General features: G+C 44.6%; 5 protein-coding genes across 5 annotated transcripts; 3 read left to right on the top strand and 2 right to left on the bottom strand.

Annotated features, from left to right (window-relative positions):
- The first annotated feature begins 902 nt into the window (after nucleotides 1-902).
- LOC149276775 (ras-related protein Rab-7a-like) lies at nucleotides 903-3,291 on the top strand. The gene is made up of 5 exons (XM_089503286.1): nucleotides 903-955; nucleotides 1,375-1,501; nucleotides 1,690-1,908; nucleotides 2,425-2,553; nucleotides 3,196-3,291. The coding sequence occupies exons 1-5, from the start codon at nucleotides 903-905 to the stop codon at nucleotides 3,289-3,291; spliced, it is 624 nt and encodes a 207-aa protein (XP_089359412.1).
- A 5,232-nt stretch (nucleotides 3,292-8,523) lies between these two features.
- On the top strand, nucleotides 8,524-9,180 carry LOC149276776 (histone H1.10-like). Its single transcript, XM_089503284.1, has one exon. The coding sequence runs from the start codon at nucleotides 8,524-8,526 to the stop codon at nucleotides 9,178-9,180; it is 657 nt and encodes a 218-aa protein (XP_089359410.1).
- Nucleotides 9,181-14,236: 5,056 nt separating this feature from the next.
- Nucleotides 14,237-14,842, top strand: LOC149276777 (histone H1.10-like). Its single transcript, XM_089503311.1, has one exon. It carries the CDS (start codon nucleotides 14,237-14,239, stop codon nucleotides 14,840-14,842), a length of 606 nt encoding a protein of 201 aa, XP_089359437.1.
- Nucleotides 14,843-19,598: 4,756 nt separating this feature from the next.
- On the bottom strand, nucleotides 19,599-19,979 carry LOC149276778 (histone H2A type 2-B-like). The gene has a single exon (XM_089503289.1). It carries the CDS (start codon nucleotides 19,977-19,979, stop codon nucleotides 19,599-19,601), a length of 381 nt encoding a protein of 126 aa, XP_089359415.1.
- A 4,011-nt stretch (nucleotides 19,980-23,990) lies between these two features.
- On the bottom strand, nucleotides 23,991-27,372 carry LOC149276779 (abasic site processing protein HMCES-like). Its single transcript, XM_089503304.1, has 6 exons — nucleotides 27,184-27,372; nucleotides 26,770-26,913; nucleotides 26,073-26,192; nucleotides 25,761-25,918; nucleotides 24,350-24,542; nucleotides 23,991-24,191 (listed from the first exon to the last, which is right to left on the bottom strand). Exons 1-6 carry the CDS (start codon nucleotides 27,370-27,372, stop codon nucleotides 23,991-23,993), a joined length of 1,005 nt encoding a protein of 334 aa, XP_089359430.1.
- Nucleotides 27,373-27,734: the final 362 nt, after the last annotated feature.

Consider the following 27,734-nt stretch of genomic DNA (forward strand, 5'->3'; position numbering starts at 1 on the left):
CTCTTGTCGGTACTTGGTACTCGTGAGCCGCGTTGCTCTTCTACATGAAGTCTTGTCGGAAACTGATGTTTATTGGACTAGGCTGTCCGTTTCTTGGAAGAACTGTGTTTTTCTATCCTGCTCTTAGGTAGTTGATCAGTTTGATTTCGGTGTCGATACATTGTTGAAAACCCTTACTTTTGCATCCTGCCCTCTCTTAGTTCTCATCTAAAGAACCCTTTGTCCAAGACTCTCGTTACATTTAGGTCTCCTGCTTTTATTGGACTGTAAACCTTGTCAGATGTGCACAGCACATGCCCCAGAGGGACTCGTCGTGGAGAATCGAGCTCTATTTCACCTCGTTCTTCTCTGTGGTTAGAGGTTAGCTGACCCGTGTGAAGCGGCATCTACCCCCACCATGGAGAGCCTCTCGTCTCCCTGCTCTCGGCATACCTGCTTTCAAGTGCTTTGGACAGATCCCTTTCAGGGTCTCTTATTGTGTCCAATTAAGGCTAATTAGTTTCTTTTCAATTCAATATTTTAAGCCTTTTTTTATTTTCTAAAAGCTGTCATTTGTGCCGTCGTAAGCTTTAACAAGATGCATTGAACACTTAGAACTTCAATAATACTGCAGAATGGGTACAATGTCTTCCGTTTTGGGTTCAAATGCATGCGTAATGGTTCTTCCGCTATTCATCGTACTGATTCACCTCTCTAGAGAACCGTCTGCTTGTATATTACCCTCTACTCCTAAAATAAGTGTGTGTGTATATATGTATATGTGTGTGTGTTTGTGTGTATATATATATATATATATATATATATATATATATATATATATATATTAATCTCATATAATGTACTATCCCTATATACCTATGTCTCTTTTCGCTTTTTGTTTCTTTTCCATTTAGTTTTGAAAAATGACATCCAGGAAGAAAGTGCTGCTTAAGGTCATCATTCTGGGGGATTCTGGGTAAGTAGAAATCCTGAACACGAAATTTTATGTCTGTTTTATTCTTCTTGGGAAGAACCGATTTGGAAGAGAAACTACATTGTTGGTGTAGCAGATCGCGGACAATGTTTCTGCTCGGTAACAACAAACCTATACGAATGTGAATCCATACATATGCTAACAACATGGTTATCTCACTCTGTAGCGAACACTTAATTGTAATATTTTAAAAAGAAAATCATGGCGATGCTCGCTTCTACATTTGGTGGTAAAACGTGTGATATTCACGTTTGCGGTTCACAAATACCAAAGACCAAACTTGGGCAGAATGAAGCAAGAATAGAACACCCCCCAGGCAGTGATTTTTAATCTAGTTCTCTGCTTCAGCGGCGGACGATTTTTACTTTTTAAATATGGCTTTCATTTCTTTCTTCTATAAGGGTCGGCAAAACTTCTCTTATGAACCAGTATGTGAACAAGAAATTCACCAACCAGTACAAGGCCACCATAGGGGCTGACTTTCTGACCAAGGAGGTGATGGTGGATGACAGGCTGGTCACAATGCAGGTATGTCAAAAACACACAGAGATCAGGTTTATCCAGCCGAGCATTACGTGTTTCGGTGACTCCGGGCTTCATTTCATGCGGTTTAGTCAGATCTACATGTGTTTTAATAATACATTCCTGCGTGTATTATTATTTATTTATTCTTCTGCACGTGACAGGATCTTATACTTTTTTTCTGAATATTGTAGATATGGGACACGGCCGGACAGGAAAGGTTCCAGTCCCTCGGAGTGGCTTTCTATCGAGGGGCTGACTGCTGTGTGCTGGTTTTTGATGTCACCGCACCGAACACGTTTAAAACTCTGGACAGCTGGAGGGATGAATTCCTCATCCAGGCAAGCCCCCGAGACCCCGAAAACTTCCCGTTTGTCGTCCTGGGAAATAAGATAGACCTTGAGAACCGACAAGTAAGACTTTTAAATGTTTTGGAGACTGTATTTTCATCCCGTGCATTCTTATCCAGGGGCAAAGAAGCAGAAAATATTAGGAACACCTAAATTCTTTCGGGGGCTGTAGGGCAGTTTGGGTTTTAATGGTTTTGCGAACAACTAGATCTTTTAGAGATCTAGCAAAAGAAAAAAAAAGCTATTGGTAGATCCACCAGTGCTTTTTATAGAAAAAAAACCTCCACTTGTTGGGTATTGAGGTCATAGTTTGAAAATGTAGGGTTTTGGAGCTCCTCCTGTGGAATATGGGAGAAATCCATGAGCTGAAGGATGTGAATCTGGGACACCTCCGATTTAGGCTCTTGGTGTTATTTTTCAGAACAGTTTTAATAACGTGGTTTTTCCAGCAAAAAACCACAGAAAATGATTCAGACGCTCAACTTCACAGCTTTATTTACCTGACCATAGGAACATGGAGATTTATGGGAGTTTTATGCAAAACAAAAAAGACTCACTTTTGTGTTTAACCCCAATTAGGTCACTACGAAGCGAGCCCAGGTGTGGTGCCACAGCAAAAATAGCATTCCCTATTTCGAAACAAGCGCCAAGGAAGCGATAAACGTGGAACAGGCTTTTCAAACAATCGCACGAAATGCACTTAAACAGGTAACGGGCAACGATATCTTCCCCCTGCTGGTCGGGCAGTGGAACTGACTTACCTTTTCTGTGTTTTTTTTGCACGTTTTCTGTATCGTGGTTATATCCTGTACAGAAAAAGTTTTACATAGAAATATAAAAAAAAAAGTTTGAAGATGTTTATTTATAAAAGTGTTTTGTAACAGAACATCTTCATTTTTTAACCCCTTCATGACAAAGCCCGTACATGTACGGCCTCACAATGCATTGTTTTTAATGGATTTAAGGACAACCCATTGTCCTTAACCCCTTAAGGACAATGGGTTGCCCTTAAACCTGTTAAAAACAATGCATTGTCGTTAAGGGGTTAAAAAGAATATCACTCTTTAAAAAGCCATGTGATTAAACGAAGGAAAAAAGTTACTTGCACCCTTGGTTTAGATACAGCTGGTCTTTTGATGTAATTTATCATTGTGTGTAGTTGCCACAAGCTGCATGTTCTTCGGTGGGATTGACAAGGGCTGTGATGTAGGAAAGCCCCCCCCCCCCATTGTAAAGTCACCCCTTTGACTGATCCGCCTTCCTGCACAGATGTCTTTCATAATAGCTTGCACCTCTAACTATTTCTGTGTAATGCATTTTCCTTGTCTTCGTTCTCTGCCTTTATTGTAGGAAACAGAGGTTGAGCTGTACAATGAATTTCCCGAGCCCATCAAACTGGATAAGAATGATCGAGCAAAGGCCTCTGCAGAGAGCTGCAGCTGCTGAGTGACGGAGGAGGGCAACCATGGAGTCCTTCGCTATCAGATATCACACTTAGGCCTTTGAACACAAGACCCCTTTTCTCCCTGCCCAGAGCATAAAGGATATTAATCGCCTGCACCCTCTCCAGCTCCTAGACACCGGTCCAAGTGGAAGCCAACACCTGTATCATAAGAACACAATGGTTCTTTCACCCCACTACCCTGTGGACTATATACCCATGTTGGTTTAACCCCTATGTTGCCAGGTGGTCTGCAATATGCATAGCTTTGCTGGCCCCTCTGGGTGCAAAGTGGTTTGACTGTAACACCATACTGTGTTTAATTCAACCTATGTTCATTTTTTTTGTCTTGTGGAGAGAGACCAGAAATCAAAAGGTTATCTATTTTTTTTTTTTCTTTTTACAGTTGCGTGTCTAACATATTACATGGTATAAAAAAAAAAATAAACCTTTTAACGGCTCTGTCTCCTGTTCAGAAAGGCTGCATATCCCATAATCCTTTGCAAGCTCAGCACCCAGTCACAACTAGGTTTTTGAGTTTTGTATGTATCTCTGTTAATGCTTTTTTTTGTTAGTTTTTAACTAATCGGAAACTTTTTACAGAATCCATTTATTATGTAATGATTCTTTGGGGGGGGGGAATTAAAAAAATCATATAGTACATGTTAATATATGCAACCAATTAAAAAAAAAAAAAAAAAATGTATAAATTAGTGTAAGATTTTTTTTTTTTTTATTATTATTTACTTTATTTACCTCTATTGAAGCACAGGTATTTAGACAGTACAGCGACACATTATTTCTGTGTGCTTGGCCTGCAAAAGTTAAGAATACATATAAGAAAAGGCGCTTGTAGGAGCAGATTCTTAACCATTGAGTCTCTGACGTTGGCTGCCGCCTGTTCATTTCACTATTATGATCTCGTTTGCCTTCCTTAACTGCGATTACATCTGTAACCGTGACGTGCATATTGGATATAATATTTCGGTTAAGTGCAGGTATTAAGTCATCTGTTTTATAATCTCATCACGACTGCAGGGGAATTTGGATATATCTGTAGATCTACAACTCTTCCCTCTGGGGCGTAATATTGTTTCTTCCTCTCTTTAGTGGCAGATAATGAGACCCCCCTCCCCTCCCCTCCGCTCCGCTCCGCTCCTTTCACACACACAGCCCCTCCCCCCCCCCCTGTACAGCAGAGCAGACTATTATAGGTAAGAGACCCTTGGCAGTCTATCTACCCCCTCTGTCTCTGTTCTTGCATTTTGTAGCTTGCTTCCTTATGACGATTCTACTATATATTTTTTTTTTTTTTCTCCCCCCCCCTCCACCAGCCTACATGTTACTGCGTAGGCTGAGTTCTGTAAAGATGATGATAATGCCAATAAACTTAACAAGGAATTATGTGTCTGGCTTCGTACCTCTTCATACGTCTCACGCATGGGACAGCAAGATAACGCCATCGACTGATTAATATCTGAGACTACATCGGGAAAAACGGGGATTAGATGGGACTGATCTGTCATCACCTTTTTATGTTCTACTTTTTCTACTAGGAGTCTGGATGAAAACCCTTTTTTATTTAATTTCATTGTTTTACTACAATACTGTATCTTACATTACATTTAGCGATCAGTTTTATATATATGTATATATATATATATAATGAGTTGCTAGTTTCAATAAAATTAACAATGTGTATTTATCACATCATTTTAAATACATCCCATTTGACGCCGCTTGTAGAGACCGGTTTCTACATATAAAATGTATACAATGTGTACATAAAATCCAACACTTCTATATTACTGCTTATTGGGGAAAATATGGCTCAGGAGCTTTGATTTTTATTTTTTATTTTTTTCTCTCCTCTCATCCAGATCTCAGTTTCAATAAGAAACTGAACTAATGTCCAGCAAACAGCAGTAAAAAGCAGTGTATTGTGTTTTAATAATAGCCCCCATTGTCCCGAGATAAGAGATGATGGCAGGAGTGATGTGTTTGGGGGTCTCCGCTCCCACTTTGCCTTCTCGGTGCCTCCAGATATCCCAGTACTCCTCTAAGATGCACACTGCGATACGACGGCTGTGTCTCATTGGTAAGCGCAGACCTCCAAGGTGTTAATTCATTGGTTACGCAGAAAATCTCGTATCCAATAGGCCTATAGGATATCTAACCCCCCCCCCCCCCCCGGATGATCTGCCCCAGGTGAAGCAGGACAGGGGCTCCTAAAACAGAGTAAAGTACTGGATGCCAAGCAGTTAAAACTAAATCAGCTTTGGGTCCGCAGGGGCAGCGGCCGTCCGGTGGGCAGCGGTACAGGTAAGGTTCCCGGGTGCACCGCTGCTTAATTGGCTAATTAAAGAGGGAGATCTCTGATCACGTGGGAAATATTAAGCAAAACATTCACAATCACCTCTTCAGACTCTTCGTGTCGGGTTTGGATTGTATGAGGGGCAAGACAAGACTTGTATAAACATAAAGACCTTTTCCTAGAAATGCAGCATCGTGAGCGTTGGCGTGTATCGTTCCTAATGTAAAGCGATAATAGCGTGTGAAGCCATAATAGCGTGTGACGTGACAGTCCTCCGAAACAGCCGTGTATATCCGCAAACGAAGTTGAGTCAAACACAATTTATTGCAGTGTGCAAACGGTTAAAACCCACGTTAGCTTATTGCTGTGTACCCCACAGAAAGAATTCTAGAGGAACAATGGATAAGAGAAATACAAACAAAAATGCCCCAAAACCTTGTTTTTATGCGATTAGCAGAATCCCCCAATGGCCGCCTTCTTTTACAATAAAGCGGCACGGATCAGTCATGGCAGAGTTCAATTTTGAAAAAAGACACTAGGGGTTAATGCATGAAGGCGCCATGAAGCTGTAATCATTTTAGTTGTATTTGATACCTCTGTGGCAAAAGGTGGCAAAGCTGCTCCTGTCTCCGTGTCTTATTCCGCCCCCTGCCCATCACCACCTGAACCAATTAACGGCACTCAGCAGCTTTGCGGTGGAGGAATAAGCATGCGGGAAGTCATCGTGTACCTGCGCGGTGCGCTTATTGTATCCCCCCGAGTCATGACCCCGTTTATTTAGGGCACCCGGATCTCTGTACGAGAGGCACGGCGAGGCTGCGATGCGTTATTTGTGTTTATCTACAAACCACTCAACGAAAGTCAGACATGGAACCCCCGGCACTGGGTGCTTTAAATTGGGAGAACAATGGCATGGCTCCCAACTGTTCCGCTTAGACAGTCCCAATTTTGCCGCTCTGTCCCACCAAGCGGGCAGGGAGCGGGGCACACCGTGACCTGGACACGCAGAACTTCTCCCGGAGTCTCCAGGCAAAACCCAGAGAGTTCTCGGTGCGGCCCGAACCTACCGGCTATTACAACGTAACCCTCTTACGACCTGAAAGATAACTTAATAGGGACCTTAAGATGGCTGTTTCCATTTGGACATGGCCACTTAGTCCTCCCCACTCCAGCCCTGAATACATATACTGCATAATGCAATCTTTATACACATTTATATGTAGGATGCGGGAAAAGTGAAGGACGATTACAGCACATTTGGTCTTTGCGTAATCGTAAGCTCTCGAGCCGGACCTGCTTTACCTGATGTATCCAGTCTGCCGGTTCTAGTTTTATATAGAGACTGTAAGAAGCGCTGCGGGGGGTGTTGGTGCTATATAAAAACATAAGCTATTGGTATAATTATTTATTGACTTATATGGCACCATCATATTCCGCTGCGCTGTACATAACAAGAAGTGCATCACATAATTGAGAATTAGAGAAACAAAAGGTAAGGAGAGCCCTGCTCAAAGGAGCTTACAATCTAGAAAGGTACTAATATATATATATATATATATATATATATATATATATATATATATATATACATACATATACATATAGGGCCCGGACCAGAGCAATGAGCAAATGCCTGGCGGGCCACTGGCCGACAGCCACACACACTCACCTGTTCTGCTACTGGATATACCTAGCTTTGAGCCGCATCTCACGTCGTCAGACGGCAACTGGTCTTAAAGTGCCAGCGCTGCCCGGCCATCGCCAGCCCGGCCCTGTAGATATATATATATATATATATATAAAATATTATATTATGTATACCACACAGGCTGCATGCAGACCACATGTCTTCTTGCACAAAACGTATTGATTTCCAGCATTTAAATGGTACAGTGAGCTGAGCGGCCATGTCTTTAACCCTTCGACTGCTGTAAGGTTTACTAATTTAAATAAAGCCGCTGTTCTGATCATGCTTTTAAAATGATGCACAAATATAACCTGCATTTAGAAAATCACAATGGAAGGGGTATTAGTGTAAATTAAATACAATAAAAATTTAAAAATAAAAAATATTAGATGAGCAAATAAAGTCTCATATCTAGCATAAATAATGTAATTTTCAGCTTTTGTTTTATTATGAATTAGGAATTATTGGAAATTGTGGGAACCTGAGATCTGGACCAATATCTCAAGGATATTTTCACTTCGGTTAACCCTTTCTTGTAGTCAGATCGGTTAGACACAGTCTCTCGGGCACTGAAAGGGTTAAACACCATGATTGAAACAGTTTTATTTGGATCAGGCGTGACTTTTTTTTTTTTTTAATTTCCGAATTATTTTTGATAGTGCTGTTGCTTCAATCTACCACTAGAGGGAGCACTCTGTGTTAGTTATCGCAAATTAAATCTTTTAAAATTAATACCCCACGGGCTCCAGCCCCCATTAACCGCCCCAGGTGGCATCTCCATGCTGTTATCTGTCCACTAGTGACTTTAAATCCACGATGCCAGAAGAGGATAGAGAAATATCTGCCTGCAAACATGATGCCCCCATCCATTGCAGCCCTTGAGGTATAGGGTGCACGATTTAATTTCACTTTCCCGCTGCCCCTCCGTGGGCTTTTAACGGGGTTATACATTTAGGGGTAAAGAGAGGCGTCTGGACTGTAGATATCGGGGGTTGTGGGGACTTGGGGGGTCTTAGATGGGCTGAAAAAGCCACAGGAATGCAGCTCAAGAAACACAAGTTAATGCACTGAGCAGCTGAAGCTGTTGTTGTTCTCAACGTGGTCCGCTCTGTCAGTACAAGAGCACAGGCGCCGAGCCAAGCTTTTCATTCCGCACAGAGCGTCAGGCAGAGAGTCGGTTCGATCCATTTAACCAGAAACATTCGGCTCCGAACCTCCAATCTCCGAACCTCCATCATGTCTCTAGAGCTGGAAGAGAATATTCCGACCACCGAGGAGGAAGATGAAGGGGAGGAGGAAGGAGAAGAAGATGCCTCCACTCCAACCAGAAGGTCCTCTAGTAAGAGGACCAAAGGGGCAGCTGCTCCAGCCAAAAAAAAGAACAAGAAGAAGAAGAACCAGCCGGGCAGGTACAGCCAGCTCGTGGTGGACACCATCAGAAAGCTGGGGGAGAGGAACGGCTCATCCCTGGCCAAGATCTACAGCGAGGCCAAGAAGGTGTCCTGGTTTGACCAGCAGAATGGTCGCACCTACCTAAAGTACTCCATCAAGGCGCTGGTGCAGAATGACACCCTGCTGCAGGTCAAAGGGATCGGGGCCAACGGCTCCTTCAGGCTAAACAAGAAGAAGCTGGAGGGGCTTCCTGCTGAGAAGGCTGCGCCCCCCAAAGCAGCTGCCAAAAAGGCGGCCCCTGCCAAGAGCACTCCCAAAAAGAGTCCGAAGAAGGCCAAGTCGAAGCCCAAGGCTAAGAAGGAGAAACCCAAGAAGGCCGCCAGCACCCCCAAACCTGCAGCCAAGAGCCCCAAGAAAAAAACAGCAGGTGGTGGGAGCAAAAAGGTGAAGAAGAGTGCAAAGCCCAGCGTCCCCAAGGTTCCTAAATCCAAAAAGGCGTAAACGAGGGCCCCTGGGGGCCAAATGAACTCTATGTTGAGCATATTGTTTTTTCTGTTTTGTTTCTGCACTTATGTGGTGGCAGCTTCTGTTCTCCCAAGAGCCGTGAGACTGTCGTGCTGGGGCAGTGTTTTGTTAAAGGGGGCAGTTTTTTAACCCCTTAGATATTTTTATGATTTGATTTTTTTTGGGGGGGGGGGTTCTGATCTGCAGTAAAAGGTGTTTCTGCAGCCGGAGCCGCCATCTTCAAAGCACAGAGCAGCTGTCACCTGATACAATGTATCACTCATCTGGAACTTTAGAAACAACAAGGAGCCTCTGATTGGCTGTTAACGCTGGCGAACAGCCATCACCTTAGCAACCGCGTCCGATGGGCGGGGTTAAGTGACAGCTCTGTTGCAGGACTCTGGGTGGGGTGGGCGTTGTAAGGTATTTGCCCAGATCTGGTTAGTTTGGACCCTGGGGGTTGCCGGGACTCGTTCTGTTGGTTTGTTTCGGTTGCAGACAGTCTCTTTGCACAGTAATGTCAGTCTCATTGTGTTGATTCTGCATTATGCTTTTTTTTTTTTGTTCTGCTAAATAAAACTAAATTGTTGCATATTTGGATGTTTTATGTAATTGATTTGGGGAAAAGGAATATGGGGGTGGGGGAATGCATAAGTGCTCTTATCTCCATAGCAACAAAGGGGATGTTTGTCTTGAGCGCATTTACTGGTTGTCATGGTAATAACACAATTGTCCAGCCAGAATCCCTTTTTATATATATGATCTCTATGAACAAATGCTGTAAGGTGGGTCACTACTAGCCATTTGTGGAAGGTATTTTATCAAGAATACTGTACATATAAAAGATGATTCCAATAAATTCTACCTGCTGTTGGAGAAAGCGGGGAACAATATGCACATTCGTACACAATCCCCTATGTACCATCACAAGATCTACGTTGGTCAAATTTATATTAGACATGTTCTATATACAAAAGGAAACGCCGCTCGCTCCTCACCTCCTCTGTTACCCCAAAATGCGGAGACTCCCTTTGTGGTGGAACGAGGTGCCCTTATGTGTCGGTTTACACCTATTGTCCTTCAGGACGTTTCATTTTGGGACTATTGGCTTCTAACTGACCAATTTGTAGGCCTGAGAAGACTTCAATGTCCTCTCCCAACCTTATTCTTAATAATTTTGAGATTTTTCTACCTGACCAGGTTAGATTACTATCTTTCTTTTAATATCAATGTTCAGTTAATGATATATAAACCCAATCTATGTAACTGGCCAAGAACACCGCTTTTTAAAATAGTGCAGAAGCCCAGAGGTAATGATTACAGTTAACCACATTTTGTGAGCCAGTGTCTGCCTGGTGGCCCACAGGCAGGAAAGGCTGATAGCGGCTGTAGGCCAGAAGAAAATAAAATGTGCCCCCAGTTAACTTATATCTGGCTGTGGGGGACATTTTATTTTCTTCTGGCCTACACCCTTTCCTGCCTGTGGGCCACTAGGCACAAAAACTTGGGTGTGTGAGGGGTGCAAGTGGGCAGACAATGGCTCACAAAGTGTGGGGAACCGTAACCACTACCTCTGGGCTTCTGCACTATTTTTTCCGCACTCCTTCCTGTGGCTTTCTTCTCCAGCTGCTGCTTTATGTCTTGCCGCCTAATTTCTTGGCTTTTATCCTTGCTGCTTCCTTACATCTTCTTTCCTCTTTTCACCTCCCCTGTTCTTTGCTCTGCTGGGTATTCATGTCCCTCCTCCACCCCACACTTTCCTGCCTCATAATCTCTTTATCCCACTTTCTCTCTTCCACTTCATTCTTGGATTCTCCCCTAGTCCTTTTTGACTAGTCTTTCCTTTTGTTCTTTCTTCTCTGACTTTTATGGCCTGTAGATGCCCAACCTTGTAGCCATTTTCCCCCTTTCCTCTTACCCGCTGCCTCTAATTGATCCGCTTTCACGGACCTCACTCTCTGCTGCAGCATTTTTGGGTTTCACCCCCTTGTGCCGTATCTATCCTCTGACAATTGCCTTTTAACGTTCTTCTCGCCAGGGCCGGTTCTGGGCTGACGAGTGTCTTGTGTGATCTGGCCTGTAGTACCGGAAAAGGTACGGTGACGGAAACACCGTCAGAAGCTGTTTCTTAAGCCTAGGACAGGAACCCAGAGCTCCAGCATACAAAGGGTTAAACAAATAGCGCTCTTTGCAGATTGCCCCAAGCAGGAGACAGAACTACTGTTGAATATAAGGGGGGTAATTTACATACAATAGTCACAACAAAACACAGTTCTCAACCAACTCCTCTTATTTGCACTTGGCCCACCTCTGCCCAGTAGGGGGTCCAAGGGAGGTAATTTACATACAAAAGTACCGCTCTGTATTTGCACTTGGCCCACCTCAGCCCAGTAGGGGGTCGCTATTGTCGTCTGTGGCGAAGACAGTAAACACAGATGACACCCTGACTTCTGGCTGAAACCGGATCTTTGTGGAAATACTGGCCATAGAGGTCTCTGTCCTGTAAGTCCTGACCCGATGGAGAGTAACACTACACATAAACCCCCTCTCAAAATGCAGGCACCCCAAATCTTTGTCCGAACTCCGCATTCTTTAGAGTCTCTGGTACTTGGGGAAACAAGGCACTCTGTACCAGTGGGAAGAAGTAGTCCCAACGGAACCCATGTACCCACCTCCCCAAAAACAACCCCTTCCAAGGCCAGGGCCCATGGTCGGGGCAAGGGTGGCCCCCAATCCTCTCTGGTAGCCCATGGCACGGAGGCTTCTGTGACAGCTATATAGAGAAGTGACAAATTCACCTTTAATGTCATTATTCAGTGTTGTATTCTGGCCTAGGGCTGCAGGTCCGGCGGGGGGGGGGGGCTGATCTTGCGTGATCAGACTCTTTGTAGCACCACCGTTTGGCTGGTCAGTTAAACGAGAGATCACTGGCCCCCCCAGGCGACTCACTTCTACCATCAAGGACTGGGCTAAGCTGCCGTCAGGTGCCACGAGTATCTCGCTGCATTCATTTGTATTTGGCTTATGATAAAACCATAGGAAATGTATTATTCATTTTATTAAAAGTCATAAAATACGTAAAGATTAATAAAATAGCTGCGTTAATAATAGGATAAACAGGTGGCACGTAGCGGGCGAAGCTGTCTAGACAGGGCTGACTAATGTGTACTATTTAATTACCCGACGCAGTCACATTTGTCTTCGGTTTCTCCATTTGGGGACCGGTTGGTCGTGAACCTTCTCCACACAGATGCCTAGCAAGATTGTACGAAATGTTTTAATTAATGAACCAGGTATGTATGTATCGTCTCCGTTCAGGCTGAGACAACCCGCTGTGGGGCAATTGGATAAAAGCTGCCCCTGGTACCCCTATAGACCGGGTAGCTATACCATAGCTGAGTAATAACAGAAAGCTCCATCTAGTGGATAATAATAGAATTGCAGATCAGCATTAATTAATACTGTATAAAATGATGTGGTATAGAGTGTACAGTTTTAGCCATAGAAAAAGAGAAAGCAAATTTGGTAAAGATCATACCTTTCTTGGCTCACTGACGTATAATGGATTGCAAGCTTTTAAGACTATCTACGTCTCTTCTTCAGGCGTATTATAACGACGTGCTGTTCTCACCCAGCACCTGGAAAAACTAAAAATACCCTTCAATGCAAATCAGGGTTTATGAATATTGTCCATTGATGATAAATGAAAATAAATACATGGATACATGATTTACCAAAGTATTATCAGCACATAATGTTATCTGTGATGTTGGCAAATCCATGGCAACAGAGATATTGGCTGCCTGTGCCAAGCGAGGGTTTAAGGAAGGATCTGGAACATCCTTGTGCAGAAAGCCTCTGGAGAAATACACACGGGCAAAATCCTAATCCTTGGGTGAATTTTCCCTGAAGAAGTTGACTTTAAGGTTAAATTTACAAATACATACAAAAAAAATAGGAGAATGTGTAAAGCGCAATTCTAACACAAAGAAATAGAAGTGGGGCAACCAGAAAGAATAATAGGGTAAAGGTGATAGCTCAACTTTTACCACTTCGCCCAACTGCATAACCTCCGCGTCATTATAGTGAAACTCAGTATCTCCTAATTTCCCCAAAAATACCCCCCGACACATTAACCTGAATCCAGACACTAGACAGAGCGTCCGAACCCCCGCATCATAGCATATGGGATGGAAATAGTTAAAACTGCATAAAATCTCCCCTTTCCTAAGCATTATTGCCCCAAAACTGACCCCCTCAGTCATGTCAGAGAAGATCTTTGGGTTTTTGGATCCTGAGCAAACAGAGCTCTAGGAAACTGCAAAATATACAGACGTTCCAGAAAATGTAAGTTACCGTCCCTAATATGCAAAGAATATTTTTTTTGTGGAATTCATACATTTTATACCCCAGCAGGCGGTGGGCGATGCTCTGTTACCATCTCTGGATCAGAACCCACAGTTAAAGCCCCCGTGCACACCCCACGATCGCTTCCCAGCTCCTGGATCACGTGAGGGGGCTCTGTGTTACTTCCCCAAATTAAATCCACTTTATTCCCCAAACCCCCCTCCCTGGAGAACAGAGAAAGCCCCATATATCTCCTTTGGAATGTTTTCTCCCACCCTAGACGGCGGTCGCCCCCTCCACGGGCCGGGAAGTTGGAGGATTTAGCCCCCAAAACACACGCCTCTCCTCCCCTGTGCTGGTGACAGCCTGGGGTGTAAGGGTTAAAGCGGCTTTTCACGGCGTCTTTGCAGCTCCAGAGCAGGGGATTTGGATGCGGGGTGTTGGGGGACCGTCTGGGGGTCCCGGGGCAGCGTCCGCCCATCCTCTGGGGGTCCCGGATTCTGCAGAAACGGGGGGCAAAAGTGGTGGAAAAAACACAAGTCGCAGAAAGCGGGAACTTGGAGCTGTTGTTGCTCTCAACGTGGTCCGCTAGGCAGCTATAAAGCAGGAGGAGCCAACGACAGAGAGTGAATGCGAAGCAGACGCCGCCAGCAGTCGATCAACTAACAGCTCTACAAGCCTATCTACAAGCCGATCAACAAGCATCATGGCCCCGGAGAAGCAAGAGGTCGCCCCCGCCACACCTGCCAAGAAAGCCAAGGCAGCGGGCAGCGCTAAAGCAGCAACCACCACTAAGGCTGGCAAGAAGAAGAACCAGCCGGGCAGGTACAGCCAGCTCGTGGTGGACACTCTGAGAAAACTCGGGGAGAGGAACGGCTCATCCCTGGCCAAGATCTACAACGAGGCCAAGAAGGTGTCCTGGTTTGACCAGCAGAATGGTCGCACCTACCTCAAGTACTCCATCAAGGCGCTGGTGCAGAATGACACCCTGCTGCAGGTCAAAGGGATCGGGGCCAACGGCTCCTTCAAGCTGAACAAGAAGAAGCTGGAGGGGCTTCCCATCCAGAAGAAGGCTGCGCCCCCTAAAGCAGCTGTAAAGAAGGCAGCAGCTACCAAGAAGGCGACCCCTGTAAAGAAGACAGCCCCCGCCAAGAGCACCCCCAAGAAGAGTCCGAAGAAGGCCAAGCCACCAGCTAAGAAGCCCACCGCCAAGTCACCGGCCAAGAGAACCAGGAAGGCGCCCAGCAGCAAGGTGACCAAGACGGTGAAGAAGGCGACCAAGCCCAAGGTTCTCAAAGCCAAGAAGGCATAAAAGCCATCTACGTTACGGACTTTGGACACTGTTAATTTTTTTTTTGTTCGTTTACTCCTTTTCTAAGAAGAATCCTACAAGGAACTTTTAAGCTTTGTTTCTTTTTCGCTCATCTATTCGCCAGTAGATCGCACTTTACAGGATATCTACTAAATTCCAAGACCTGTTGCTTTATTTGTTACTCGTTGGGACGTTAAAAGTTAATTTTGCACCGGGGGGAGATTTTTGTGAATGACCCAAAAATTCTGTAGTCGATGAGTACGTTGAGTTTTCAGCTTGCAGCGCAGAAGGGGTTAACTGTAAATATTTTTTTTTTTAATGAACCCTTCTGTCGTGGGGATAATTGTAACCCTTTGGGGAGGAAGGGGTTAAACATGCTTATTGTATATTTTTGTATCGCGTTTGAATAAAAGTGTTTATTATGATACATATAATAGGAGTCTTCTGGTATTCATAAAGCAAAAGAGTGAATGAATGGGTTAAGTTTTGGTGGGTTTAGTACTTAAAGGGTCAAACATGAGCTTGATGCCCCAGGGACCTGTATCAATCACCCCCCCCAAAAAAAATATATATAAATCAGATGAGGAACTGAAAGGGTTAATAGTATTACTCCATGACATGCCCAAAGCTTTGGGTAATATGCGGTTAAATGTACAATAACTTAATACCCAATGAATATTTAAGGGGTAAATGGTTTATTTTAGTAAATGTCGGTGATTCTGACTGGTTGTAGGCTGGGCTTTTTTTTGGCATAAGAACTGATTCTGGTGTAGAGTTTGAAAAGTGGCTCTGTTACCATAGCAATGGACAGATATTGCCTTAACGGGGCCATTTACTGTTCCCGCCTGCTCCTTCAAAGTTGTATTTTAATAGGCGAGGAAAACCCCCAGATCTCGGTGCTGCTGCCCTGCTCCTTATTGCCACCGATGGCAGCGCTTTCCTGGCAGCTGTGCCCCCCCCACTCCGAGCCGGAGTCGATAGGCGGGAAACCTATCACAGGCAGCGAGAGAGTGACACCGTTAAGATTTAAAGGGACCATGCACAGCAGATGTCCCTAATTTAATTAGTCTGACACCAAAAGCCACTTGGGTCTGAATCTACCACACCAACTCAAGGATGATAACCATGTTCTCTCGCTGGTAGCGTTAACCCCCTGTGCAGGGCAACATGACAGATCCGTAGACGGTGAGTCTGGGAGTCCTTTGGCGGTCAGCAGGATAAGATTAGGCCATTCAGTCTATCGCTGAGACACTGCGCTGCTTAGACGACCGGTGCCCGTGGGTTCTCTACAACCTAGGAGTGTAAATCTCGTAGATATAAAGATTATTCTTCCTTGGAAAGGTTCGTGGCAGAGAAGCCTCCGTGCCTTGGGCACCTGGGGAGTCAGCCTCCTCTTTACAGACTATGGGCCCTGGCCTCGGAAGGGGTTGTTTTTCAGGAGGTGGGTACTGGGGGTCCGTTGGGACTGGTGGACCTCGGACATGGATTTGGGGTACTTGCAGTTGGGGTGGAGGGGGTTATGCGTGGTGTGTTACTCTCCTGAGAGAGCTCCATGACCAGTATTTGCACCAGGATCTGATATGTAGCAGGTTTCAGCCAGAAGTCCATGGGCTGTCTGATGCTAGGGGGGGGGGGCTGTCTGATACTTTTTTTAGGATAATATTCACACTGGGTAGCTAAGCTTCAGCTAGACCCAGTGCCAGCGCAGCGGTGTCCCCCCCCCTTCTCTCTACAACACTGCTCCTGTCTGGCGCTGAAGGGGTTAATCGCTGGTGTCCCGGCAGGAGGAAGCACCGTTTGGCGGGAGTACACAGTCAGGGTACAGGGGGTCCCGTCACAGTTCGATTTTCTAAATCTTGAAGCTCTGGAGTGTAACAGATTCCGCATCGTGCTATTAATCAGTGAGGCAAGATTGGGACCGAGTTAAAATCAGCCCAACGGACATGTCTGACCCCAGCGGTCATTTACCGATTCTCTTTACAGACCCCGCGGTAACGGCCCCCGCTTTCACTCTCTCCAAACAGAAACCGTTATTGTTAAAACAGGGAGTTTATTAAAACAAAAATAGAATCATGTTTATAAAGTAACAATATTGCACAATGTCAATTAAAACGCGTCTAAAAAACACATTGTAACATCCGGGAGGCGAGATCGACCACATGATACTTCGCTACGGAACATTCCAGATCCCATCCGGCTTCCGTTTCTAAACACACAGACCGTCGCTACATATACTGGCCAACCGTAACAGGGTATACCGCCCAACCATAACGGCGCATGCCGCCCAACCGTAACATTAACAGTGCCCTCTACCCCAACAGAATAGAGACTTATTTCTAGAGGATCAAGAGGTCAACACAGCAGCGTTCTACAGACAGTGAACCCAACCTTTCCTGGATCGACCGGATTTAATCCTGTATTCTAAATGCCTTCTCACCTGAGGACTCTCCCTCTGTATCACGGACCCGACTGCCATACTGTTTCCTGCATATTTAATAAGTTGGATCATTTTAGCACTTTGTGGAGCCGGCCGTGCTAGCTGAACGTGGGGGGTCCTGGTGAGAAGGAGCAGCAGATGTGATGGTATCAGGGGCAGCAAACGCCTCCCTGTCTAATGAATCGGGTCAAACCGGACCACCGGTAAAATCTGGTGACACGCTCACATCATGCGCCGGGATCCACAGACTGACAGAATGCCGGATGGGCCACCAGCTGCCAACATCACGGGAACGACTACTGACGTGCCGGCTGGGGCCGAGGTAACTTTTATGGCGTATATATAGTGGTTTATAAAGCCACAAAAGGTGGGCCCACCATATAAACAGATCAGGCAGCCCACAAATGGCCCCCGGTGGTCTATGAAGCTCCCGCTAGAAGAGGCTGGCGGGTGACGTTTGTAGGTACGGCAAAGTTAATGCCTCAGACCCTATTTGGTTTTTTTAACCAATTATTCTGGTTTTCGTCATTTTCAAGACCCATCTTTAACACAAGCCATGTATTTATTTTAGAGACCATTAAAAAAAAAAAAAACTCCACTAGGTCGCCCTAAATACCGCAGCCTTATTGAACAGCTGGGCAGCGACCGATAAACTTGCTATCCACGCAGTCCGTCTCTTAATACACCCTTTACTGCATCACTACGGGAAAAAGAGAAGTATCAAGAAAAGTCTCACCGTTATTCCTATACACTAAATTCCAAATTATTTTTAAAATACTATATTGTGTTTTTCCCTTCGGCTGAAAAATAATCTCCTTTCAGAGGCAAATCATTACTATATGAAAGTGCGGAGATTAGTGATTATTAAAGCCATTAACATAATCGTGCCCTTCATATAGTGGCCTAGAAATCCTTAAATCAAACAAATATCCAAAATCATGGGAATCTAATATGCATCATCCTCCACCACCTACGCTCACCTACACAACGAGGTTTCAGGATGCCTGTTATTTGCTTAAAAAAAAATAAAAATGAAATGTTCCTGGAAAAACGTTATTAAATTGCATTTCTCTAATAGAAAACAGGAGGTGCTTCGTTTTATATATCAATACGGAACTCTTTTTCCTGACCGGTTTTGCGATGCGTCACTTTATTCGCTCTCTCCGTTAAAGAGTCCCATGCTGCAGCCTTTAAAGGCATACGAATAGTTAAAAGGACGCAGAAAACCAAAAATAACCCCCCAAAAAATAAAAACCTTCGCAAAAGAACTTAAAACATATCACCGCCTGCTCCAACAGCATTTAACCCTTTGGAGTTGGAGGCCCATCTGCGGCAAAAACCAAGCCAATGGTTCCCAACCATTAAGAACATTCTCCTGGATATGAGGGTCCGCCTAAATAAAGCCTCAGCAACCAAAGCGGGGCCGTAACGCTGCACACTTGGCCGTTTTTTTTTTTTTAGTGAAGGGCCGTGTACTCCGTTACCTCTGTAGACGTAATGAAGAAACATATTGGTTTTTAAGATATGCCGAGAAATTCACCCAGGAACCATCAAACTGCGGCCCGTACACATCGTATTACCACACATAGGCCGTCTCCACCTCGGATCTAAATATAAATAAAAGAAACCCCACAATGTCACATAACATGGGAAACGGGGTGAAAAAAACCCTAATCCTACCATACCACCAGATCAAAAACGAGACTAAGCGCTAACATGTATGGGCTGTGATGCTGCCATCAACATCAGCTGCTGCAATAAAGGAGCGCAGGGCGAGGGGGATAATATCCTACATCTCATCGTTTTCAGCGGCAATAGGTGCCGCTGGGGGCCACAAACACCTTAACGCATAATAACCCAGATCCGCGTATCCTCTATAGGGATGCGAGTCCTGCGACCCACAGTATCAAGAGTCGTAAAGGAGTCAATAGGTTACGGGTGCTTATTTTGGGTTCTATCTACGGCTCGGTGGCATCGCGGGCGGCTCCAGCAGAATATCCAGCCGCTTCCTTCAAAACCAGACATCTGGTGACCCTTCCCATATTTATAAAGACCAATTCCAGGGCAAAGTTCTAACCATGGAGCAATCAGCGCAGACGTTCCATCGGGTCTAGAACTTTACACCACAATTACTCTTCAGAAATATGGACGTATGAGATGTGGAACAATATTACCCCCCCAACACAACTTGACCTTTAGGGGCAAGTAACCCACTTTGCGCCCCGATCACATCACCAGGAGACTAAAGTGTGACTTATGAAAACTCCCACCCTGCCCTGTAACCCCTTCCCTTCCGCAGAGGGGCAGGAAACGTGGGGTTCATTTTTTGGAGGTCTGGGTCTTCTTGGGGAGCAGGACGGCCTGGATGTTGGGCAGCACCCCTCCCTGGGCGATGGTCACCCCTCCCAGCAGCTTGTTGAGCTCCTCGTCGTTGCGGATGGCCAGCTGCAGGTGGCGGGGGATGATGCGGGTCTTCTTGTTGTCCCGGGCAGCGTTACCGGCCAGCTCCAAGATCTCAGCGGACAGGTACTCGAGCACCGCCGCCAGGTACACGGGAGCCCCAGCTCCGACCCGCTCGGCGTAATTGCCCTTTCGAAGCAGCCGGTGGACGCGGCCTACCGGAAACTGCAGGCCTGCCCTGGAGGAGCGGGACTTGGCCTTGGCTCGGGCTTTGCCCCCGGATTTCCCACGGCCCGACATCTCACCCAGGCGGAAAAAACGGTAGAAGGAGACCTGCGGGAACAAGAGACGAATATCCGTGTGACTTCTCGCTTATTTGCAGAATTTGCGAAGCTTACCCTAACGGCAGCCGTACCGGGAATCCGCGGGCAGCACCGGCTCTGTACGAGGAGTCCTCGGAGGCTTCCCGCTGTATTTAACAAGCTCCGATACTCATAAACAACCCACTCCACTCGGGATTCAGCGCAGCAATGACAGCAAACCCCGCCCACTCGAGGCTTTTATAAACAGCGCGCGGCCGCTTCCTGCTATTGGCCAGCCCTGAAGTACCCTCGTCTTTTTATTAGAAGAAACTTTCATCCTTGATTTACATAGCCACACCCCCAGCTGGGCTCTGTTACCGAGTGGCCCCTGTTTACTGCCTGGCCTGCCTTTGGTCACGTGCCGGGTGCATCGCCTGGTCTCCTGAGGTTTGATAAACATAAATAAAGCTGCTTCCATTCAATGTGTTTTGTATATATATATATATATATATATATATATATATATATATATATATATATATATATATATAAAAAACGTGCCGGGTGGCAGGAAGTGCTCACCGCCCCAAGTGTTCTTGGCAATTCTTATGATAGAGCTGCCACTAGGGGGTGGTTGACTAGAGGTGGGGCAGTTGATCTGAACCCTCTTACCACTAGCAGAAGGGGGTTTTAAGCTGCTCTAATGCCCCCATGTAGCCATATAGATGTTTACAGTTACAGGCAGACATGTCTAGGTCGCAGGCCCCTGGCTGGAACCCTTGCGTGTTTCTTCTATGAGGATTTCACACTTGTCTTGGTGTTTTTGGACTTGCTTGGGTAGTTTGTGTGCAAAGTGTGCGCTGGGACCCAGCAGGGCTGCAATCCAGGTGGTACAACCAGTAGCCGTGCATGGGGCTAGCCCCCCTAGCTGGTCCTCGGGTACCATCCCGTGGTCCGTTCCTTCGTCGTTTAACGACGGATCAGACTCATTCCTACAAACCTGTAGAAAGCGGCTAAAAAAATCCAGACTAATTTCTTTAATTTTGTTTGGGTGACAATTCCAGTTTTTCAAATTCATGTAAATTCAACGTTAACCCCGCAGGGGGGCAGATATAACCAAATGAGAAGAAAGAAAAGCAATTCCTTTAATCAAATTAAAGATAAACAAAACTACTACACATAGGCGTCCATCCTGGAAATGAAGCTAAAAAAGGAGACTCTATATAGAAATGCTGGACTCTTTCCTGAAAGAAAGAAAAAAGCAACACCAGCGTTCTGCAGTCTGCTGCGATAAAGCGATTACAGACGTCAGTCTCTTATGTAACGCGCTCTGCCGCGGCTGAAGCCTTTCAGACCCCTTTCCAATCCAGCCAGAGATTAAAAAGCATCTCACAGACAGCATGCGCAACACGCAAGGCCAATCAGGGGTTAGTTGTTTGTGGACTATAACTCCCATCATCCCCCAATTTTAGCCAAACAGTGCACTGCAAGTTGAAGGAAATACCACCCCCACCGTGTGTATATCTAAAAAGAACTATAATTCCCATCATGTTCAGATGATTGTCCATGAGTGCTGCATCCAAACCTACGGAAATAAATATTAAACAAATGCAGAGTGGGATGCTGGACTCTTCTACCGCACCTTATCCAATACGAAGGGTTAACTATCTCCTCGGGTAGGAGATGTAAGCTCCATGCAGACAGTATTTTATTTGAAAGTCATAAAAACATTCTAAACGTTTATTTTTTTTACAAAATTAAATATAATATATACGTATGTAAAGTGTTTGCCCTTCGAGGACCCGCTAGAAGCAATAGGGGCTGCGACGTATAATCACACTTGATAATTGAGTATTACTGTGACGGAAGCCTCCATCACTGGGGCCACTGGAGAAGCCTGACTGCCAGCCTCCTCCCTATTGACTATGGGCCCTGGGTTTGTAAAGACTTCTGTGGCTACCCCCAGCAGTATCATCTCATCATTGGCTGAGGGGATTATCTCCAGCAGACAGCCAGGATCTGCCACCAGGGAGTGACCACCATTCTTTGATGTTTAATGTTGTATAAATCAGTCTCCCCCCCCACACACCTATTGTATTGTTAATCCCGTTACTGCCCTTGTTGTCTCTGAGAGGCAGATTAAGGGGGCGGTTTGTGTCCCAATATCTTGTTTTATGTTAATGTGTGTTTTGCTGGATATATCCAGCTCTGTGTGTCTAAAATAAATCAGTCTTCGTTTGGTTTTACCCTACACTGAGTCTCGGCTAGTGACTGGGGAACCGGGGAAAGTGTGTTGTCCCAGGCTAAGGGAGCACAAGACAGCGGAGGTAGTCGGTCGGACTAGCCAGCTCCGTGACAATTACGTATTCAGTATGTTAAGCAGACCATTAAAATCCGTTGCTATGGCTGCATCTTATAAATCAATTAATGCAGAGAACACCAGCTGATAAGTGAAAAAACATTTTGTAAAACATGAAAATCCCCACAAATTTATAATACAGAGAGAACGGAATGTATGACATTAATGCAGACGCACTGACCAGGGGCCGATCCAGAGCCTGACCTCGGGAGGGGAACTTGCACTAACACAACCAGACACACACCCATCCAGACACTCGCACTAACACAAGCACACACGCATCCAGACACACACCCATCCAGACACTCACACTAACACAACCAGACACACACCCATCCAGACACTCACACTAACACAACCAGACACACACCCATCCAGACACTCACACTAACACAACCAGACACACACCCATCCAGACACTCACACTAACACAACCAGACACACGCATCCAGACACTCACACAACCAGACACACACCCATCCAGACACTCGCACTAACACAACCAGACACACACCCATCCAGACACTCGCACTAACACAAGCACACACGCATCCAGACACACACAACCAGACACACACCCATCCAGACACTCACACTAACACAACCACACACCCATCCAGACACTCACACTAACACAACCAGACACACGCATCCAGACACTCACACAACCAGACACACACCCATCCAGACACTCGCACTAACACAACCAGACACACACCCATCCAGACACTCGCACTAACACAAGCACACACGCATCCAGACACTCACACTAACACAACCAGACACACACCCATCCAGACACTCGCACTAACACAACCAGACATACACCCATCAAGACACTCGCACTAACACAACCAGCCACACACACTCAGACACCCCAACACAACTAGATACTCAACACTGACAAACCCAGGCACGCACACTAACACACTCAGACACTTTCACACACGCATCCAGACACCCCAACACAACTGGATATTCAGCACTGACACACACACATACTAACATACCCAAAAGGCACATGTTCACACATGAAAATACCCCCTCCGACATACTGCTGTGTATCTTGCCCCATTGCCCCCCTCCCGGATCCACCAATGACACTAGAATAATTTGACGCTGTTAAAGATCCTTATTAATATACTGTAGGACTCTAGCTGTTGGACTATTAGCTAGAGTGCTGTCTGCTGGATGCCAGCTCGGGGTGACGCCAACAACAAGGAACGCTGGGTCAAACGCCCCATTTATCCAATCATCTGGCAGCTTCAGTGTGCATTATGGAAGGCACTTGCTCAGGAAGTGGACTGTGCGTAGAGAAATTGCTTCCCTCACATCCCCACAAAATCTTGGTTTTCTTTGCACGTGAAATCAACTATTCCCTGCTAAACGCTATTTACTTCCGAAGAAAGTTTATGGAAAAAAACTTTAGCAGTAAATAGCTGATTCTACGCCTCAAAACTTACATCTGTGAAAGTTCTAACAGGAATGTTTTTTAAAAGAAGCCGTTAAATAAATTTGTGCTGTTTCGGCACTGATTGTTAATGGCTGACGGTGTGACTTTTAATCCGCAGGCCGTGTAAAAAGAAGCGTAAAAAACGCACAAATTGTAAAAATACGAACAATTTCAGGGTGTTGAGGACAGAAACGATCTTATTTCTTCTGTCTTTTCGGAAGCGGCGCATCTTCCTTCTTTAGCCACTGATGCATTAAACCGGCACTTGTTTTCTTGGGTGATATCGCAAAATCGGACAGTTTGGGTGGTGATTTAGGACCGAGATCGTCTTCCGTCTTTGGAGATTTATTCTGTAACCACTGCATCATTCTTTTACCGCTTGCGTTTAACGCCGGCTCCTGGAAGCAGGATAAAGGGAAGAAAGACAAATTACAAAAAGCAGCTGCCACAATCATCTCATTCTTATGAAGTTATCCTCGCTCATTTATTTCTTTTAAAGTGACATCATGGGCAAAAAACCCAAAATAACAAAAAAAACAACAACAAAAAACCCTACCTTCTTTTTGTTAAAAATAAATGGAGATATGCACTCCGCTGTGTTATTACGTGAACTGTTCACAATGCTTGAAACAGGGTGGTAGGTGACGTTTTCAATGGGATGGATAAGTTTCAGAGCCTCCTGGGTAGGCACCTGCCCAAAGTCCAACCACTTCTCTATTTGCTCGTTTCCGTCCAGTATCGCCGGCATCCTGGAAATAGTCGTGAAAAATCAGGAAAGTTTACAATTTCATAGGAAGCCTCCGGAAAAATTAAGAGTTACAGAACCAACTCAGTTTATTCACTTTCAATTTCTTTCAATTTTTGCTGTATATAACACAAACCCTGCTAAATGTAACACTTTTTGTAAAAATAAATAAAATAAAACGTGGCATTAGAAACATCCTTCCCGGTGCCAATGAACGCCTCCGCCAGAAATAATTATTTATGTAAAGTTTTGTCTCATTCACAATTTCTGCTGTTTTATATATTTATTTAGAACTATTGATCGCATACATTGTGTATGACATAATTAACTCCCACATGTTGTGAGCCAGGACTACCACTTTAAAAGTTTGGGGCCGCCGGTTTCAAGGACAAAGTTTGCTTTTCTTTTAAATACGAGGACATTTCTAAGTGACCCCAACATTTTTAACAGTTTTGTGTATTCGTATAATATTTAAAACGGTGTATGTAAAAAAATTAAAATAAAAGTGAAAGGACGCTAAAAAAAAACACCTGCCAAAAAAAAAAATTAAAAAAAAAAATAAGTTTTCTGTTTAGACAGACCTGAGAAATAATAAAAATTCATAAGAAGGAAGTGAAACCTGCAGGCTGGTCGGGTCACAGCTGGGTTTGTGGAGGAACGGGTTCTGCTTGATTAAAGACTGAATGAAAAAGAAAAGCTGCCAGCTTCTGATTTAACCAGCGGAAGAGAAAAAAGGCTATAGAAAACACTCCTCGCTCTCACTAGTGAAAGTGCGTTATAAGGAAGTATTCGCACCATGTGGATGTGGGACCTACTTTTATGGAATTCTTAGCACTGGTGCCGGTTCACGTTATTTCTTGAGGTTATACGCACCATGAACGCTGTGCGTGATTATAAACCGCCATTTAACTTCCTCCCCTACGTGCCTCTAACGTATAAACTCATGAGCCCGTGAAGGGTTCGATTCGATTTTATTATTAGGGTATGAGCTTTCTACCACGTAGCACACAGCAAGTTTAAAATCAGGCAAGTTTTTCCTGCAAGCAGGTCCGAGCCCTGCACAATGCATACATCAGTGGATTAGGTGATTCAGAAAGCATCCGATTCATCCATGCATTATGCGGGACCAGCTTATTAGGACTGGCAATCACAAAGCCTCTTTTGACTATAACAGAAGGTACAACATGCAGCAAGTTAAAGGGATGAGATAATTGAGGCTTGCCTGTTGTGTATCCAATCCATGCTTTTGGAAGAATCCACCGTGATTATGGTGTAGGTATACAGCGTCTCGCCGCCGGGTGCTTCCCAGCAGTCAAAGAGTCCCGCCATGGTAAGCAGTCTCCAACCATCCCAACCTGCATTCTCTTTTGTGTCTGGAGACTATGATCCAAGCAGAAAAAAAAGAAGCAAGTATGAAATCTCATATACCAATATAAAAAATCAATACTACGGTTTCTATAAAAACATTACAGACACTGAGAAAATTGTCTGTACATTTTATTAACCATTATATGAATGGACTGAGATAAGATACCTGTTCTGCTTTGATCTGAGGGAAGTATATGTAATAAGGCTGCTTTTCTCCATTCTGTCTCTGCCATTCGTAGAACCCATCGGCGAGAACGACACATCGTTTGCCTTTAAACAGGGGGGCCTAATGAAGAAAAGATCACAGATAAGTACATATATTAAAAATGTATTTAAAAAAAAAAAAAGCAAAATAAGCGGATGCACACAATACACATTAGAGACTTGTGCAAATGGATCAAAATGACGCAGACAAATTTCTTGTTTAGTTTTTCCCATATAGAAACAAAGTTCTTTGTTACTCACCCTCACGCTCTCATTCTCTCTCTCACACGCTCATTCATTCTCTCATGTCTCCCTACCTTTTTTTTTTCAGCCGGGCTGCGGAAAAGGAGATAGACCGAAAGCGTCGGCAAAGAAGGTAGGAAGACATTGGCAGAGAGAGCAATAAAATACAAACGTCTGCTTCGGTTTTGTTTCATGGGGGGGGGGGTCCCCACCTTGTTTTCGGACACTTGTACAAATTAATGAAATTGCCAAATTTCCCTAGCAGTAAAATTCGTACAGATCCGAACACACAAGTCTACTACACACGTTTTAGTAATAGACATAAAAAAAATACACAAATAATAATGCCTGTTTTGCAAAAGCATATAATCACCAGCCAGGTCTTCTTTATAACAGAAAAAGAATGCAAAACTTACTTTATATAAGGTCTTCTCAGTGATGGTATCACTCCTGCAGTTATTGGTCTTGTACTGCATCTTTGATGGGTCTGATTCACTAAACCAGGAAGGAATAAGTCCCCAGCGCATCGCTGCAAGGACTCGCTCGGAAGAGTCTGCATCCTAGAGAACAAAAAAATGAACATTAACAACATTACAGTATCTGTCAGGGTCAATTAACCAATGCCAATCAATCCAGGTCTCCAAAATATTGTGAAAAATCATCTTTACCGTATAAAAAGTATATATTCTGTGTAGCCTTAACAGCTCTGGGCATTTACAATGATTTTTTAAAAAGTGAGAGGACGCGTAATGAAAATGAAATTACATTTTAGACTGAAAACTGGGACTCAGGCCAATGTTCACTAAATACAGATAATAAAATATCGTTACCGCTTGAAAGTGTTTTAAAGACACAAGTACAGGACTAGTGGACTGGGGAGCCTTGTTATAGGATGGCGTGTATTTGGTGGAGTCCCCGTCTCTCCACTGGGGGCACTTCCTCGTCCCTCGCTTGTCCCGGTAGGAACATGCTTTGCTGACGTCGTCTGGCGCGAGAGTGCATGCGGTGCGTCCGCACATCCTGCTCCGCTAATCAAAAAAGTCATGTTTTTAGTTAATATGATTTTCAATAGCAAAGACAGAACAGTATGTTTTAGTGCCCGGTATTATTTTCCTATTTAGTACTTTCTACCGCTCAAAAGTTTGGGGTCACTCAGCGGTTTTCATGGAAAGCACAGAAATTTCTGGCTGTAACATAATTGCAAAAAGGTTTACTAACCATCAAGGGCGTTGATGTCATAGAAAGCGATTGCTTCACAGGGAAACACCACATTTAATTCGGTGATTACCAAAGAAAAACGAAATTATTTACTAAAATTATAACTTGATTTGGTTTTAAATATTTTTATTAGAAAATAGGATTCACCTGGTTTTTTTTTTTG

Source organism: Sceloporus occidentalis, unplaced genomic scaffold (genome assembly GCF_023333645.1).
Source record: "Sceloporus occidentalis isolate IW3139 unplaced genomic scaffold, rSceOcc1.0.p SCAF_225, whole genome shotgun sequence".
NCBI lineage: Eukaryota > Metazoa > Chordata > Lepidosauria > Squamata > Phrynosomatidae > Sceloporus > Sceloporus occidentalis.